Genomic DNA, 18,290 nt, shown 5'->3' on the forward strand with positions numbered 1-18,290 from the left:
GAATAAAATAAAAAAAAAAAGCCTCAATTTTTTTCTCTAGCCATCTTGTTCATATTTTCAGAAACTTGGCTGTGAGCCATTTCATGGACTCTACTAGCTTGGGTTCTCCCAGATTGCAATTTCGTGAAGTGGGTTTTTGGCAAAAGCTTCCAAAATTCCAGCTTCACTCGTCCGTGGCGCCAAATTCTTTTTCAGCCCCAAAAGTTAAGTGTGGCCTCCGAAAGGGAACCAGGAAGCCCTTGTGGAGGTCAAGAGTGCTTTCGAATGAAGCCATTCAGGCAGTTCAGTCCTTGAAGTTGGCCAAATCAAACCCATCAAAACTTGAGGAGGTCTTCAATGGCAGAGTCGCTAGGCTGCTGAAAGCTGACTTATTGGACGCCTTGGCTGAGTTACGGAGACAGAATGAACTGGACTTGGCCCTTCAGGTATTGCTTCTTGTTGTTTTTGATTTGTCGAGTTCAAGATGGACTAGTTTTGGATTTCTGTGCCTTTTGTTAAACATCAAGAAGAACAAAATCAAGCGCGCACGTATTCGCTAAACACCTAGTTAGTCTAAAGTTTACATTTTGGGCAGTTATAATAATTTACGGTCCACTGTTATGGAGCTGGTCACAACTAGATGAAATTTAGCTAACTTTTACAATGATTTTGCCTTCGATTTTGATAGTTTATTCTTTCAAAATGTTTCTGGTTTGTAGTATGTACATATGAATTTGAGTTATTTGTAGTAGAGGGTGCTTTGCAGAAAAATGAGAAAGGAAATGAATTTATCTGTACGCTTATATGTTTTTGTGTGTACTTTTTTCTGGCATGTATGATTATTTACTGCTTAGGATTTTTCTTGAAATTTACATGCTCCTTATTCTAGTCTTTCAGTTTGGATGAATTAAATAAGGTAGTTAGAGATTACCACTTTTATCTGGAAGCTTCATTTTATTTCCACCAGGGACTGGTTAGTTCCTTGTTCTTGTTGCCTCACTTGGTTTCCAAAAATGCTGACTTCAATTTTGTAGATTTTGTTACTAATTCCTGATCCATCCTACTTCATGTGTCCTGCTTCCTTCAATGCTCCAATTTTTTGTATCAATTGAATATTCTTTTTTCTTTTCAATTTTGTGTCCATCTGAATTGGAATCAGGTTTTTTAGGTCTTCAAATTCATGCAGAAGGAAGTATGGTATAAACCAGATCTCTCCCTATACTGTGACATGATTCTCTTGTTGGGAAAGAGCAAACTGATTGAATTTGCTGAAGAGCTTTTCTCTGAACTTAAAAAAGAAGGCTTGAAACCTGACACAAGGGCATTTACTGAAATGATTGGAGCATATATACATGTTGGTAGGATTGATAAGGTAATGGAGACTTATGGATTGATGAAGGCATCAGGTTGTACCCCAGATGAATTAACCTTCAGAATATTGATCAAGAACCTTGAGAAGGTAGGAGAAGAAGAGCTACTAGCATCCATAAAGAAAGAAGTTGCTGAATATGTTGATTCTCCTGAGCAATTTCTTCGAGAAGTAGCAAAGAAACATGTAAGGAATCATGAGATATTATCTTTATATTCTTGTCTCCTCCATCCTTACAAATAATGTTGTATTCGATTTGTACATCCAAAGGTAAATCAGACTGTTTAGACTGTATTTCGGCAAAGCAAATATATTATTAGGAAATATATATATATAGATATATATATATATATATATATATAAGCTCATGGTCTACTTATATTATGAAACTATCCAATTTTGACAAGCTAGATCTGGTTGGTTAGTGACATAGAAATAGAATGGTCATGAATGATGAAATGTCTATAAGTTTGAAATTTTATTTTATCCATTCGTTTGGTGTTTTGTGACATAAGAATTTAGAAATATCTGACAGCTATCCTTTTTTTGTTGTTCCAGCCAAAGAGGAGATCACTAAATCTTGTTTGACAATTTCCATACTCAGACTAGAAGAGTATTGTTATGCAATGATAGAATCGGTCACCACCAAGATGACATGCAGTTCCAAGCTCCTGTCTGGAACTCTCCTCATGACATTGATGAAATATTAAGTACGGTTGCACAGAGTTATCATGAATTTTACCGTGTTGCAGTTGAATTAGAGGACTTGTCTGTATCCATTTCTTCGATGGGAATTGGAACTTCATTTGGTATTATTGGAAAACTTGATCTATGAAAAGGTTTTCAAGAACTTTGGATGCTACTCGTGCCTTATATTTTCCATGTAGGGGAATACAAATGTAAGATCCATAATTTATTATTACAGTCAATTATTCCCGTTGGAAACGTGAGAAATATGGTTACACGGCCACAAATCATATGTGTTTATATATATATATATATATATATATGTGACAGTTTACATGAAGTAATCTGGTCAGAGTCCCTGTTTTATTGTAGATAAACATGGTATTAAAGACAACACTTTTCCTCTGACATAATAACGTAGCCACATGTCCTGTATGTAGTATATAATATTGGTTGGTTACAATTCATACCTTGGCGCAGGAACAGTTGAAGTTTATTACATGTAAGATGCATTGTAAATCATACCTTTTTTAGATGAAGATCAATCACTCTCTGTTGATCACCTTGGCGCCGAAAGCATGGTTCAGAACACTTTTGGAGATGAGAGAAGCACGAAGAAGCTCTAGGGCCTGCACGAATCAAATTCCCAACTCAATTAACTTCATTCATAGCAAAAAAGCTGACTTCTATATTTTTCCTAGGAATTTCTTTCGCACAGATTTCAAATTTATCACGAAAAAAGACAACTTAGTTTCTTGTCAATGCCATTTGAATGATTGATTTTACAAGTAACTTACCTCCTCTTATGATTGATTTTACAAGTAACTTACCTCCTCTTCTCCCACTTTAACAGGCATGGATTTCATGTCACTGAAGGGAATATCGCCAAGCTTGGAAATGTCAGAGGCAGCCGAAAAAGGTTTAATCTCAAGATTGTCGGTGACCAACAGTTTACATCCTTTGACAAAAGCACCACCTGGTGTAATGCCAGGCCATTTGGGATTGATTATGTGGAGTGTCTGGTTGAAATGTTCACATGCTTTGATATTCCGGAACATCCAGCAAGTACAGTTGTTGTATGCCAAAGATGATGGCATTGTCTCTTCCTGGATTTGGAGCAGTTGGTAATAGCAACCAAACATGCGTTCTAGTTTTGGACTAAGCAGCATTTCCTTGCACTTTGCTGAGATAATTTGCAGCGCACTTAACTTCTCTGCACTCTCATACAACTTATCTATGCTTCCCATGGAAGATTGCCCTTTTAACACCTTTATGATAGCACCTAAAGGAAGGGTGAGAAAGGTTAACAAAAAATTAACAAAACCTTCTTTTGCTTCAATGCATAATACTCTGTTTGTGGACTTGCTGAACCATAGTTTCACCTCCATCCAGTTGGTGCTGGAGCCATTCTGATCCTTTCGATGTTGATAAGGCATGCCCGATGAATCAGGCGATGCATTGTTGTTTTTGCTTACCAACACATCTGTTAGGGGCGTCTTGGAGACCATTGAACGATGAAGCAGATTCAAAACCTGAAAAAGGGAACTGTGTTTTTCTATGTTATGGCCTCTAAAAAGCAATATTTTTAACTTTAATTGAAATATTGTGCTTTTGGAACATAACTGATGAAGGGAAAAGACAATGAATTCACTTGGCAGGACAATCTCATTAATATTCAGATGACTTACCTCCTCGACACCAATATTGACTTCTTTCGCTCCAACTTCATTTCCATATTTGATTTATTTTTCCTCAAGCCAGGGAAGACCATTTTCTATTCTTGATGGCAATATTTCTAAATCATCACGTATAATATACCTATCAACTTTGTTGATGAAAGCCATGCTGCTGCTGCCAACATTTCCACCTGTGTTCTGCAAATGAACCTCATATTCCATGGCTTGTCGGCAAACACATATCGAATTCTTAACCAAACTAAAGAAGCCTGAATTCGAGGTCCAACATGGATCTCTTCTGCAAGTATAGAGCTTTGAATAATCCATTCCATCAATCTTTACGACTAAGTTATGGTACTGAAATCCATAAGCACTTCTTGGATTAAGCAACATGGTCTTGCCAGCCTTTGTCCAAAAGCACTTTTCATCATCAAGGACCTCTACACTCTTATACAGTTCATCCATAGATCCAATTCCAGATCTTTTATCAGCCAGTCCTATAATTGTTCCCATTGGTAAGGTGAGAAAGCTAAGCAACACGTCCACAAAATCCTTATTTGACTCTGCATATAGAACTTGGTTGCTTATCTTGTCTATCACAAGCTTCAACTCTATTGGTTTATAAGCCTTTGTTTGAGAGGCCATGGCATAAGAGTGAGATCCTGAACTTGAATGAACAGATTTCCCTGTGAACAGAAGCCTGTAACGACAGGAACAATATTAGTTACAGAATTTTATAATGGATAATAATAAACTCAAAAACTGGAATGGAAAGTTATACAGTGCTAAAAAAAATGGTCTTACAACCTTTGAAGTTGATGGAAACAAATGAGGCAGAAAAAACTGAAAACAATCTTTACCACAAGTGGTATGTTGTTGGCAATAAAGTAGAGAAGAAAGGCAAAAGGAGCTGATTTTCTGGCCAATGGACAATACTTTTACAAATCAACAGAAGCCGAGGAAGACCAATACCTACTGCTTTCCAAATTTCTTGATTATAAGCAATCAAATAAGCAACGGATTTTCTTTGAATTTTGGCTTATGATGTCACCAAGAAAAAGTCAGGATAATTATTTTATATGAAACGACGTGGAATTTGATAACCATGCAAATGACTTGAGACGGCTTAATTCAACTGACTCCAAAAATGAATCGTAGAAATAAGCCAAGTAGGTATAAACTAAATAGCATCGCCAAGCCTAATTACGGCATTCATCTGAAAGAAAATTAAAATCAAAGTTGAATTATTTTGATAGCATCCTTTGCAAGTTACCTGCTTAAACTAATCGTGTGAAAATATGGAAGTTCTTGTTGTTTGATTTCATTTATTCATTCTTGTTGTTTGATTTCATTTATTCATTCATTGTGTATATTATATGATAGCGGAGCTGCATGTCCTACTATTTTTACTTTCTTTTTTATAAATTCCTTGTAGCCGAAGGTTTGTAGTTAACTGTCAGCCTTTACAAATGTTGTAACGATCAAATTTCTTTGTTTTGGTGGGTTAATCTTAAGGATCTAGAATATGTTGTTTCTCTGCATAGAGTGCCAGCTAGGTGGTATTAGTTTTTCTAAATAACAATTTACAATTTACGAGTATATATTCAAAATTCAGGGAATAAAAAAAGAAAAAAATTATTACAAGTAAGATGTATTATTAACAAAATTTCCATTCTTTAGATGAAAAACCAATCACTTTCTGTTGATCACCTTGGAGCTGAAAGCATGGCTAAGAACACTTTAGGAGATGACAGAGGCTTGAAGAAGATTTAAAGAACAAATTCCCAACCCTATTAATTTTACTCGCTGAAATTATCATCATCATATACCAATCTTATGCAAATTGTGATAAAGAATGCACAGCAAAGAGCTGAGCTTTTTAATGTTTTTGATGGGAATTTTTTCCCCCACAGATTTCATCATAAAAAATATAACAAGCCAAGGAAAGAGATACAAAAAATAGTTGCCTTTTTCGATGTTGTTTGGTTTTCTATGAAATTTACCTCCCCTTCTCCCACTTTAACAGTCATGAATTTCGTGTCCTCAAAGGAAACACAACCAAGATTGGGAATATCTGGTTTACTGATAAAACTATATCGGAAATTATGCAAATCTTTTAGAAATTTGTTACATGTGAGATGGCATTGTCAAAAAAAGTTTTCTTTCTCCAGCTGGAAATACAATCAGCCTCTGTTAATCACCTTGGCACTGAAAGCATGGCTCAGAACATTTTTGGAGATAAGAGATGCTTGAAGGAGATTTAGAGCCTGTACAGACAAATTTTCCAACCCAATTAATATTTGAAGTTTAAAACCACCATGCACATTTATCAATCTCACTGCAAATTGGGTTAGAAAATGCATATGAAATGAGCTATCTGGTCGTTTTTTTCCCACAAAGAATTGCATATTATGATAATGAAACTCATCATGGTAAAGAGTATATATCTATCATGTCAGTAGCATATTTATTTTGTAACCTTTTCAAAGTTGGCCTGATTTTCCAATAAATTTACCTCCTCTTCTCCCACAGAAACATACATGTATTCCATGTCATCAAAGGGAATACCATCAAGCTTTTGCATGTTGGAGACGATTGAAAGGGGCTTAATTTCAAGTTTGTCAGTGACCAAAAGTCGACATCCTTTCACGAAACCACCACCGGTTGTTGTCATGTTAGGATATTTGGGATTCATTATTTGGAGTTTCGGCATGAAGTGGAAGCATGGTTTGTTCTGCAGATAACAAAAACAGTTTTTGTTATCAAATGTTAAAGGCGCTGGAACTATCTTTTCCTCCACTGGGAGCAATTGGTTACCGAAACCAAACATGCTTTCAAGCTTTGGACTAAGCAGTGTTTCCTTAGATTCCATAGAAATAATTTGCATTTCAATCAACTTCGCCGCACTGCGGTACAACTTATCTGCACTTCCCATGGAAGAATTCCCGTTTAGCAGATTTATGATGGCACCTATAGGAAAGGTGAGAAAGGAGAATATATAGTCAACAAAAGCAGCTTCTTCTGCTTCAATGCATAGTACATTCTTTGTGCTTTTGCTAAACCATAGTTTCAATCTCATTTTTCTAGAGATGGAATTCTGCTCTCTTAGATATTTGTAAGGCATGGATAATGAATTTGAATCAATATTCCTATTATTGACCAAAAACACATCAGTTAGGGGCGTCTTGGAGATTAACCAACGAAGAAGCAGCTGCAAAACCTGGCTCCCGCCGACATATATCAAACACAATAAAGAGAATGTAAGCCCAGAATTTGATATAAGCTATGAATTCCAGTTTTCATAATGTTTCTATTGCTTTCTCATTAGAAAAATGAGATCATGAAAAATGTTAAATAAAAATTGAAGAGGAAGAGTATCTATGTCTTATGTCTTCTAGTTGAGATGATTTACCTCATTGCGACCAACATTAACAATCTTTATCTTAACATCAGTGCTATCTTTGATTTTTCGTTTTCGAAACCAGGAAAGAGTATTATCTATTGATGCCGGTAGTACCTTCAAATCATCACGTACAATATACCTATCAATTTCATTATTGATAAAACCCCCACGAATATTCTTAACTCCATTCACCTTGAAAATTTCATTGTCCATGGATTGTCCACAAGCACAAATAGAATTCTTAACCATACTGAATAATCCATGACGGCTGTCCAAGCATGGAGTGCTTCTGCAAGTGTAAAGCACAGAATAATCTATCTCATCAATCTTCCCAAGTAAGCTATTGCATTGTAGTCCATAAGCACTTCTTGGATGAAGCAACATGGTCTTGCCAGCTTTTGTCCAAAAGTATTCTTCATCAAAATATTCTACACTCTTATACAAGTCATCCATACATCCAATTCCCGATTTCTTATCAGCTAGTCTTATAATTGTTCCCATTGGTAATGTCAGAAAGCTAAGCAACACATTTACAAAATCTTTATTGCACTCTGCAAATACAACTCGGTTCCTCCTCTTGTCTATGGAAAGCTTCAATTCTATTGGTTTCCGAGCCACCCGTACATATTCTGAAGGTGGGCCAACTGTGCGTTGCCTATATGTAAGATTAGATTAAGGCCAGTACCTCGGTCATTACCATTCACTGCAACCCTTCAAAACTATTAAAGAAAGTAAGCGTTTCTAAGAAGTTAAAACATTTTTCTTTTTAATTCAGTTTATGTTGACGAAAATTTGGTAGAAAAATCAATGTCTAAATCATTTTTTTTTCTAAGTTCTCAGAATTAATGATATTTAGTAATCATGGAAGCTATAAGTCTACGACAACAATAGCGTTTTAATCAAATAGAAAGCTTATAAGTTAGAAGCTGGCCGTTCAAAATGGTAAAACTACATACCTTGAAAGTTGACCGCTGTAAATGAAGAACAGTTTCATACCCAATACTATAACTGTTGCGGTCAGCACCTCGTAGGGCTTGAAGAAAAGAAGGCAGGCAAACAGAGCTAGAATTGGACCATCTATTTCCATTATTTCCGAGGCAGAGATCAATGCTTTTATCAACAACTCTGAAGTTGTTTATATCATTGAGCAACGAAGAAAGGACTTTAAAAAAGAAAAAAAAAATTATATATATATATATATATATTTACGACTGACTTTCTTGGGGAACAATTTTTTTTTTTTTTTTTTTTACACGAAGCTACGCGTAAATTGATAACCATGTTTGGGATGGATTGTGCAAATTAGCCACGCGCAGAGTATACGGGGTCAAAACTAAAAATCAAAGTTTCAAATTTTAATGGGCAACTTGTTTGCTTAAACCAATCATCCTGATAGAACTATATATATATCTATATTATAGTTAAATGGTTTACTTCAATATTTGTTTTGATGACGTAGATAAACAAAGCATCGAAACACCGTATTTCCTATAATACTAGGCAATGGCCACATGTGGACCGCCATTTGATAATGTTAAATATTATTTTATTAATCTTTTGTTATATATAAAGTTAAATAATTTAATTTATCAAATAAAGATTTATGAACTTATAATATACATTTAAGATATTACAAAATGATATTATCAATTTTAAAAAGATTTTATCCAAAAAACAAAATAGTATAGGGAATTAAAATTAATATGCATAAATTTGTGTATGTGTTAATTTTATTGTTATTTTTTATTGATAAATTTTAAACATTTTTATTTGGAATAGGATAAAATAATTTTGACATTTCTTCTAAGATGAATGAGACTATTCAGATGGGAATAAGCAACTCCATTTATATTTTTTAATATATATATATATATATATATATATGGATATTTTACGGATCATCCACATGCGAACTGTATCAAAAACCAATATTTTTTAGAAAAAAATATCTGTTTTGATGTATATGTGTACACAACAAATCCGATGTTTTTTTTTTTCAAAAAATATCGACTTTTAATGCGGTCCGTATCGTAAAACTATTTTATATATAAATATATATATATATATATGTCGAGTCATGTTGACAATTTTTATATTCGGATTTAAAATTCAAAAAAGATTTAAAGATAGATAAGATATAAAAATAATTTAGATGGTTAAAAAAAGAATAGCTTAAACGGCTAAAAGACATATTTAACTTACATATCATTAAAGATAAAAAAGTGAAGTATAAGAAATTTTCACCACTTTTTTTCATTGTTATAAAATTGATATTCATTTTATATATTTAATTAAAGCAAAATAAATATTTTAATATAATAAAAACTTTTATTTCACATTTTTTGTCAACTTAGCCATTTTTATTTATTTAACTAACTAAATCTATGATAAATTTATACAATATAATTACAAAACTAATATTATTCAAAAACTAAAATAATCAATAAAATTTGATAAGTTAATAAATATATATCATTAATTAATTAAATATGTGGATTATATTTTCATTTCCTTTTAAGTTAGAATCTTTTAATTTTTTTTAATTAAAATTTCCTTTTATTTTTCATTCCTATGATATTTTTCTATTAAATTATATTACTTCTGTAACATTTACAATTTATATTTTTTTTATTTTAATTAAAAATAAATGAAAAACTGTCAAATATTATTGTTTTCTTCATTTTAATTATAAAACAAATTAGCATTACTTTGTTAAAAAATATTTAAATTTGAATTTACATTCCTGTAAAATAAACGAATGACAGTTTCGTAATATATACTAAATTCCATGGCTTTTGTTTTAATTAAAACATGCTTCAGTTTTGTAACGTAGAAAACACGTGGTGGATGTGGGAAAGGGTAAGGGTAAGCGGGTGTCCAAAAATGTGCTATTCAGTGAAATCATTGTAATGTCCAATTTGGCCATTTACATAACTTGGAATATAGTGTTAAAACAGTGCAATTTGAGAAGAAAGAAAATTGTAACAGTGTTGGAGATCACGGCTTTTATATATAGCTATATAATAGAGTATGTCTAGCTGGGCTTTTAGAACCCAAAAACAAAGAAAAATTAAATGTTTCCCTATAATAATTATATTATGGCAGGATGTCCTGTACTAAAATCCCATTCGCAAATTTTCTTTTCCTTTCTTTTTTTTTTTAAAAAGAAATTTATTACTTTTTAAAACAAGATTTCTGTTGTTTAGTAGTAATTCGATCCCTCTGATCTGTTGATCACTCTGGCGCTGAAAGCATGGCTGAGAACACTTTTGGAGATGAGAGAGGCTTGAAGAAGATTTAGAGCCTGCACAGACAAATTCCCTAGCCAATTAAAACTAGTAGTAGTACTAACAAAAACCGTATCTCAGTTTATTCATTTTACAGCAAGAAAGGATACAAAATGCACAACAAAATCAATGAGCTAGCTTTTATGATTCTGCTGGCATTTCTTTTCCATAAATTTCAACTTAAATATGTATCCTCAATAGCACGTAAATTGAACAAATTTCTCTTCTTTTCAACATGGTTTTGGCTTTTAATAGAAACTTACCTCTTCTTCTCCAACTCTAACATACGTGGATTCCATGTCATCTAAGGGAGTATTTCCAAGCTTGTGTATATCGGAGACAGTTGATAAGCGTTTAATTTCAAGCTTGTCGGTGACCAACAGCCGACGACGTCCTTTGATGAAACAACCACCAGTTGTTGTCTCGCCAGGTCTTTTGGGATTCATTAGCTTGAGTTCAACTTCTAAATGCAGGCAGTATTTTTCCTGATGAGAACAAGAACAGTTCTTATGATCAAACACTGCTGGAGTAGTCTTCTCCTCTATTTGGAGCAGTTGGTTACTGCAACCAAACATGCGTTCAAGCTTTGGACTAAGCAGCATTTCCGTGCATTCTGTCGAAATTATTTGCATGTCACTGAAATTATGTGCACTCTCATACAACTGATCCACACTTCCCATGGAAGAATGCCCCTCAAACATTTTTATGATGGCACCTAAAGGAAAGGTGAGAAAGGTGAACAAGAAATCAACGAAATCTGCTCCTTCTGCTTCAACACATAGTATTTCCTTTGAGGATTTGTTGAACCATAGTTTCACTTCCATCTCCTTGGAAATGGAATCATTAATAACCGTTCGACAGTGATAAGGAATGCTTAATGAGTTGGACAAAATGTTATTGTTATCCTTGAGCTTAAACACATCTGTCAGGGGTGTGGTGGAGATCATGGAACGTTGAAGCAGATGCAAAACATCCTCAAGACCAACCTTGACTATCTCCATCTTGACTTCAGTGCTATCTTTTATTCCTTTTCTTCGAAGCCATGAAAGAGTGTGATCTACTGATGCTGGTAATACCAGCAAATCGTCACGTATAATATACCTATCAATTTCATCATTGGTGAAACCCCTACCAGTATCCTCACCTTTTCTCTGCAGGTAAATCTTCTTGTCCATGGCTTTTCCACAAGCACAGATTGAATTCTTGACCAAACTGACCAATCCAAGAGAGCTGTTCAAGCATGGAGATGTTCTACAAACGTAGAGTATTGTATAATCTGTTTCATCAACCTTTACGGCTAACTTATTGTACATTAATCCACAAGCGCTTCTTGGATTAAGTAACATGGTCTTGCTAGTTTTTGCTGGAAAACATTCTTCATCAAAGGCCTGTACACTCTTATACAATTCATCCATACATCCAATTCCTGATTTCTTATCAGCTAGTCTTATAATTGTTCCCATTGGCAATGTAAGAAAGCTGAGCAAAACATCAACAAAATCCTTTTTTGACTCTGCATATAGAACTTGGTTATTTTTCTTGTCTATAGCAAGCTCCAACTCTATTGGTTTAAGAGCCTCAGGTTGAGAAGTTTTGTTGTCTAAAGCATGCTCCAATTCTTTTGGTTTAACAGCCTTAGGTTGAGAAGTTTTCTTGTCTGAAGCAAGCTCCAATTCTACTGGTTTAGGTTGAGAAGACATCGCATCAGACTGAGATCTTGAATGTAAATTAACGAGAAGTGGACCGAACACAAGCCTATAACAATCAGAACTATATCACATGCCAAGTCAATGAAATTAACAATCTTTTTTCTTATGTTTAGTTGGATCAACTTGGTTCCATTTGATCACTAGGCCATTAACAGTATATGAGACACATCTGGAATATAAAGGAAACAATTTTGAACTATTGATCAAGATAATGAAAACCGCAACAAATAAATGTTTATTTCATCTGCATTAAAAATAAACTAGGAAGCTCTCCGTGTTTTCTGCAACAATATAAATCAATTTTATACATATATACGTGCATTTTAATTCAAGTTTTGCAACTAAACTTGGGATGAAAATCTTAAACCTAAAGCATGTTGTTGCTACCTTCTCAATTTCTTTGAATGATGTTTTAGGGTACTTTTGGATGTTTGGCAAAAAGAAAGAGGCTTGGAGTAATATAGGTCCTTTTTGCTCCTCTAGCTATGAAGTTTGCTCTGCTCAGAAATTAGTTAATTTCTCTATATACTGCCTAGTGATAAATAACCTTGTTTTGTATATTTTCTTAGTTTGTTTGCCTTAATCATTTTTTTTTTGACTTCCAAACTTGCTGTTGGAATCTTTACACCCTATCATGAATAATGATAAAAGTGAGAAATTTGAATGTGTTATAGAAAGCAACTTTACCTTCCAAATTCACATAGACAAATGAGGCACAGCAAACTCAGAACGATCTTTACCCTGCCATGTGTCTTATGCACAAAGCAGAGAAGAAGAACAAACAGAGCTGCTCTTCTGGCCAATGGACCATACATTTCCATCTCCACGGAGGCAGAGATCAAGATTCTTTTCTCCAAAAATAGGGCGATTTCTTGATTGTTGAGCAAAAAGCCATTGATTTTCTTTCGATTTGGCTTATGATGTCACCACCATAAAGTCAAATAATTTTTTTATACGAAGCTACGTGGAAGAAAATTATTTAAATCAAAGTTGAAGTTTGATTTATTCTTTATCCTTTGAATATATAATAGTATTACATGAAAGAGTTTACTTGAAATTTCCTGTTGGAAAGTCCTTGTTTCCGTATTTTAAGATGTAAATTCAGACATGATCCAATTTGGTCTTTGTGTTGACAACATATAAAAAAATTAGACAGCATAATAAGCTTGGAAATTACTCTCTCTTTTTGGTCCATAATTAAAAATTATATGACCCATAATTTCATCATCTCTTCTTCTAAATGTTTTTTTTTTTTTTACAAAGAAACTTACCTCTTCATCTCCCACCGTAACTTACATGGCTTCCATGTCTTCTAAGGGACCAACTGTTGATAAGAGTCTAATTTCAAGGTTCTCAGCAACCAACAGCCGGTGTCCTTTGATGAAATGACCACCGCTTGTTGTCTTGCCAGGGCTTTCTGGATTCATTAGTTTGAATAGAGGAATTAAATGTTGGCAGGCTTTGTCCTGTTGAGACCAAGAACAGTTGCATATGATCGAAGTCTGCTGGAGTAGTCTTTTCCTCGGTTTGGAGCAGTTGGTTACTGCAACCAAACATGCATTCAAGCTTTGGACAAAGCAGCACTTCCATGCATTCTTTAGAAATAATCTGCCATGTTGATATAAATTATATAGCATACCCAAATGCCTAATTACGGCATTTCACATGAAAGGAAATTAAATTCAAAGATGGATTATTTTGATGGCTTTCTTTGCAAGTTACCTGCTTAAACTAATCATCTGAAAATATGAAAGTCCTTGCTGTTTCATTTCATTCATTAATTCCTTGTATATATTATTTGATAGCATAGCAGCATGTCCTGTATTTTTTACTTCTCTTTTATAAATTCCTTATAGGCTGAGGTTTGTAGTTAGTTGTCAGTGTTTACAGATGCCAAAACGACCAAATTTCTTTGCTTTGGTGGGTTAATCTTAAGGATCTAGAATCTGCTGTTTCTTTGCACAGGGTGTCAGCTAGCTGCTATAGGATTTTTTAAATATAAAGTTTACAATTTACGAGTACACATTATAAATTCAGGGAATAAAGATATCTATTACAAGTAAGATGTATGATTAACAGAATTTCCATTCTTTAGATGAAAACCAATCACTTTCTGTTGATCACCTGGGAGCTGAAAGCATGGCTAAGAACACTTTTGGAGATGAGAGAGGCTTGAAGAAGATTTAAGGCCTGCACAAAACAAATTCACAACCCAATTAATTTTACTCCCAAACAATCCTCATCATATACCAATCTTATGCAAATTGTGATAGAAAATGCACCGAAAAAGAACTGACTTATATTTTTGCAGAGAATTTTTTCCCACAGATTTCATCATAAATAATGTAAAAATCATTTCCTTATTCAATGTTGCTTGGTTTTCTAAGAAACTTACCTCCTCTTCTCCCACATTAACGGTCATGGATTCCATGTCCTCAAAGGGAATACGACCAAGCTTGTGTATATCAGAGACAGTTGATAGAGGTTTGATTTCGAGATTGTCAGTGACCAACAACTTACATCCTTTGATGAAAGCACCACCTGTTGTCCTGCTAGGCCATTTGGGATTCACTATTTGGAGTGTCGGTTTGAAATGTTCACATGCTTTTATCTGCTGGAATCTCCAACAAGAACAATTGTTATATACCAAGGATGATGGTATTGTCTGTTCCTGAATTTGGAGCAGTTGGTAAGAGCAACCAAACATGCGTTCAAGCTTTGGACTAAGCAGCATTTCCTTATATTCTCTGTTAATAATTTTCATTTCACTCAACTCCTTTGCACTCTCATACAACTTGTGTACGCTTCCCATGGAAGATTTCCCCTTTAACATGTTGATAATGGCACCTAAAGGAAGGGTAAGAAAGGTGAACAAAAAATTAACAAAACCTTCTTCTGCTTCGATACAGATTACTTTTTTAGTAGACTTGCTGAACCATAGTTTCACCATCATCTTGTTGGAGCTCAAGCCCTGTCGCCTTAGATATTGATGATAAGGCACCCTTAATGAATTAGAAACATAATTCCGATCCTTGAGCAAAAGCACATCTGTTAGTGGCGTTTTGGAGATCATTGAACGATGAAGCAGATGCAAAACCTGAATTGACAAATTAAACACAATAAACATTTTCATTTTTTTCTTATTTGTAAAGACTAACATACATACACACAATATCTTGTAGTTGAGATGACTTTACCTCATTTTCACCAATATTAACTATCTTCACCTTGACATCAGTGCTATCTCTGATATTTTGTCTCCGAAGCCAGGAAAGAGCATAATCCATTGATGCTGGTAATACCTTTAAATCATCACGGATGATGTACCTATTAATTTCATTACTGATAAAACTCCTGCCAATAAGCTCACCTTCATTCTGCAGGAATATCTCATTGTCCATGACTTGTCCACAATAAGTACAAACTGAATCCTTAACCAAGCTGAAATATCCAAGTCCAAGATACAAGGCCAAGCATAGAGATCTTCCACAAATATAGAGTTTTGAATAATCTGTTTGATCAATTTTTACAACTAGGTTGCTGCATTGTAGTCCATAAGCACTCCTTGGATCAAGCAACATGGTCTTGCCCGCTTTCGTCCAAAAGTATTCTTCATCAAGATGCTCTACACTCTTATACATGTCATCCATTGACCCTATTCCAGATTTCTTATCAGCCAGTCTTACAATTTTTCCCATCGGCAGTGTCAGAAAGCTAAGCAAAACGTTTACAAAATCTGTATTGCACTCTGCATATAGAACTTGGTTGCTTTTTTTGTTTATAGAAAGCTTCAATTCTATTGGTTTTTGAGGCACAGTTTGAGAAGCCATGGCATTGAAATGAGATTTTAATTTTGTTCCTGGATCCCCAGCAGCCGATAAGTCATTAATAAGAGATTCACGGAAGCTATCTTTATCCGGTCTAAACATTATTAAGATTCTACATACAGTAAGAAGAATTAATGTTAGTTACTTCCACAAAAAGCAACTTCTAAATCCACCAAAAGAAGCAATTTTGAGAAGGAAAACTAAAACTAAAAGAAATGAACTTTGTCTTATCCAATTTATGTTAGGAAATTTAGATGAAGGGCATATATCTAAGTCATGTTTCTTGCTTTCCAATCATAAGTTCTTTAGATGATAAATTTAACATTTAACTTTTCCTCAACACTAGATGATTTCATGAATGATGATGAAGTGAGAAATTGGAATTATCACAACTTAGAAGTTCTCAAGAGATGCTATATGATCTACATACCTTGGAAGTTGAAAGAGACAAATGACGATGTGAAAATAGCAAACCCAAAAACTATCTTGACCACCAATGTGTTGTGTTTGTTGGGCATAAAAGAATATGAGAAAGGCAAACAATATTGCTCCTCTGGTCAATATAATTATCACAGACAGACCAACAAACTGTGGGAAGTTTTCTGAATTAGGTTTGTGATGTCAAAGAGAAGCCAGATTAATTAATGCCGCCTATTATGGCTCTCCAAGATAGAAACTTAAAATCTAAGTTGAATTTTTAATGGCATCTTTTGCAAGTTGCATGCTTAATAATCCTGATCGACCATACCTTAATATTTTATATATGCAAGAGTTTACGTTTGAAAGTCGTTGGCAATATTATTTAAATATATATATATATATATATATATGTAGAAAAACAAGCAGAGCTCGGCCTTTTTCGTCCTCAAATTCACACATTATTTTCAATTTATCTATATTTCAGTTTTCAAAAAATAATGTTTTTTCAAGGCCATTCGGTTGCTTGTTGTGAATCAAAATAATCCAGAATAACATTTGGGATTTTGAAATTCAATTGACAAAAATATTCTGAAAATAAATTACACAAATGATTGATGTTATGAGTACTATATTTATTACATAGAAGCTTTAAAAAAATATGATCAGCTTGCAAAATATTACTTTATCAAAAGAAAAAAAAAAAAACAAAAACAAAAAATTGCAATAGATTTAAAAAATAAAACTTTTTGAGCAAGATGATAAAACAAAATATGATATAAACGTTTTTCAGAAGTTGCTGTTTCCAGTGCTACTGCTTAGAGGGATGAAGAATAATTTGGTATCTCATATTGTTTGATCAAGGTAATTCCAAGAGATACCTTCATTTCCTGGATGTCCATTCCAATATATTAATAACTGGCTATAGACTATTTTGTCAACCAAAAAAAAGAATTAGCTGGAGAATCATTTAGTGATATATTAATGATTAGGAAGTTCTCTGAAATTTCTGAAACAGAAATCAATTATATTTGTAATCCAAGTTAGTACATGTTATGAAATTTGGATGACAATCACATATCTAGATCATGTTTCTTGCTTTCCAAGTTCTTTGGATGATATTTTACATTGATTTCCTCTTTAGGAAGCTAAAAGAGTTACCATGGAAAGAAAAAAACTAAAAATGATTATTAGAACCCGACTGTCCCTGAGAACAGGATTGCCATCATACGAAATGATCTCATGGATAATGAAATGGTCAGAAACTAGAACAGAAAACTTATACCTTGGAAGTTGACGGAGACAACTGAGCCACAATAAAGTTAGAACAACCTTCACCAAGACATGTGTCTTGTATGGCATAGAGTAAAGAAGGACAAATGGAGCTGCTGCTACAGCCAATCGACCATAGATTTTCATATCCATAGTGGCAGAGACAAAGGCCTGCTTCTTTTCTTAACACCTGTGGAGAAGTTTCTTGATTATTATTGAGCTACAGAGCTATATATATCCTTTGAATTTGTCTTGTGATGTCCCTTAGAAGAAGTCTAAAGATTATATATATATATATATATGTATATATATTTATAAATGAAGCTGTGTGGAAATAGATAACTATGTAATGCGTGCCCTTTTTTGGGGATGACATAATTCAACCGACCCCAGAAAGAAATTGTGGAAAACTACTAAATTTTTATAAACTATTCTCTATATTGGAACCAAAATGCCTATTAGGGCCCTGTCTGAAAGAAAATTAAAATTACAGTTGAATTTTGATAGCATTGTCTGCTTGTCTGCTTAAATTGATCATCCCTATTCATATACTTTTATACTGTATATATATATATATATATATATATATGTAAGAGTTTACTTGATATAGTCTGGTGAGAAGTCCTTGTTTCAATATTGTACATAAATATATTGTTAAAACACC

At 33.8% G+C, this 18,290-nt stretch overlaps 6 protein-coding genes across 9 annotated transcripts; 1 reads left to right on the top strand and 5 right to left on the bottom strand.

Moving 5' to 3' along the window:
• The first annotated feature begins 83 nt into the window (after positions 1 to 83).
• Positions 84 to 3,197, top strand: LOC107435072 (pentatricopeptide repeat-containing protein At1g62350). Of its 4 annotated transcripts, none has more exons than XR_009640432.1 (4): positions 84 to 425; positions 1,148 to 1,534; positions 1,907 to 2,247; positions 2,516 to 3,197. XR_009640432.1 is itself a non-coding variant. In XM_016046606.4 (3 exons), the coding sequence occupies exons 1-3, from the start codon at positions 84 to 86 to the stop codon at positions 1,934 to 1,936; spliced, it is 759 nt and encodes a 252-aa protein (XP_015902092.2). In that variant the 3' UTR covers positions 1,937 to 2,272. The 4 variants fall into 4 exon arrangements, 2 of the variants coding, with proteins under 2 accessions (XP_015902092.2, XP_048336871.2); XR_009640431.1 differs by having other exon boundaries at positions 2,889 to 3,197; XM_016046606.4 differs by lacking the exon at positions 2,516 to 3,197 and having other exon boundaries at positions 1,907 to 2,272.
• On the bottom strand, positions 2,581 to 3,770 carry LOC132800572 (uncharacterized). The gene is made up of 3 exons (XM_060814596.1): positions 3,724 to 3,770; positions 2,866 to 3,604; positions 2,581 to 2,664 (listed from the first exon to the last, which is right to left on the bottom strand). Exons 1-3 carry the CDS (start codon positions 3,768 to 3,770, stop codon positions 2,581 to 2,583), a joined length of 870 nt encoding a protein of 289 aa, XP_060670579.1.
• Positions 3,771 to 3,777: 7 nt separating this feature from the next.
• On the bottom strand, positions 3,778 to 4,923 carry LOC132800573 (uncharacterized). Its single transcript, XM_060814597.1, has 2 exons — positions 4,919 to 4,923; positions 3,778 to 4,411 (listed from the first exon to the last, which is right to left on the bottom strand). Exons 1-2 carry the CDS (start codon positions 4,921 to 4,923, stop codon positions 3,778 to 3,780), a joined length of 639 nt encoding a protein of 212 aa, XP_060670580.1.
• A 601-nt stretch (positions 4,924 to 5,524) lies between these two features.
• Positions 5,525 to 8,268, bottom strand: LOC112490803 (uncharacterized). Its single transcript, XM_060813754.1, has 4 exons — positions 8,071 to 8,268; positions 7,124 to 7,769; positions 6,227 to 6,931; positions 5,525 to 5,978 (listed from the first exon to the last, which is right to left on the bottom strand). Exons 1-4 carry the CDS (start codon positions 8,199 to 8,201, stop codon positions 5,895 to 5,897), a joined length of 1,566 nt encoding a protein of 521 aa, XP_060669737.1. The 5' UTR covers positions 8,202 to 8,268; the 3' UTR covers positions 5,525 to 5,894.
• A 1,934-nt stretch (positions 8,269 to 10,202) lies between these two features.
• LOC125420696 (uncharacterized) lies at positions 10,203 to 12,267 on the bottom strand. The gene is made up of 2 exons (XM_048467498.2): positions 10,665 to 12,267; positions 10,203 to 10,418 (listed from the first exon to the last, which is right to left on the bottom strand). Exons 1-2 carry the CDS (start codon positions 12,099 to 12,101, stop codon positions 10,317 to 10,319), a joined length of 1,539 nt encoding a protein of 512 aa, XP_048323455.2. The 5' UTR covers positions 12,102 to 12,267; the 3' UTR covers positions 10,203 to 10,316.
• A 1,737-nt stretch (positions 12,268 to 14,004) lies between these two features.
• Positions 14,005 to 17,841, bottom strand: LOC112490225 (uncharacterized). The gene is made up of 4 exons (XM_025069785.3): positions 17,640 to 17,841; positions 15,308 to 16,049; positions 14,506 to 15,207; positions 14,005 to 14,300 (listed from the first exon to the last, which is right to left on the bottom strand). Exons 1-4 carry the CDS (start codon positions 17,777 to 17,779, stop codon positions 14,217 to 14,219), a joined length of 1,668 nt encoding a protein of 555 aa, XP_024925553.3. The 5' UTR covers positions 17,780 to 17,841; the 3' UTR covers positions 14,005 to 14,216.
• Between the last annotated feature and the right edge of the window lie 449 nt (positions 17,842 to 18,290).

This window comes from Ziziphus jujuba, chromosome 1, assembly GCF_031755915.1.
Source record: "Ziziphus jujuba cultivar Dongzao chromosome 1, ASM3175591v1".
NCBI lineage: Eukaryota > Viridiplantae > Streptophyta > Magnoliopsida > Rosales > Rhamnaceae > Ziziphus > Ziziphus jujuba.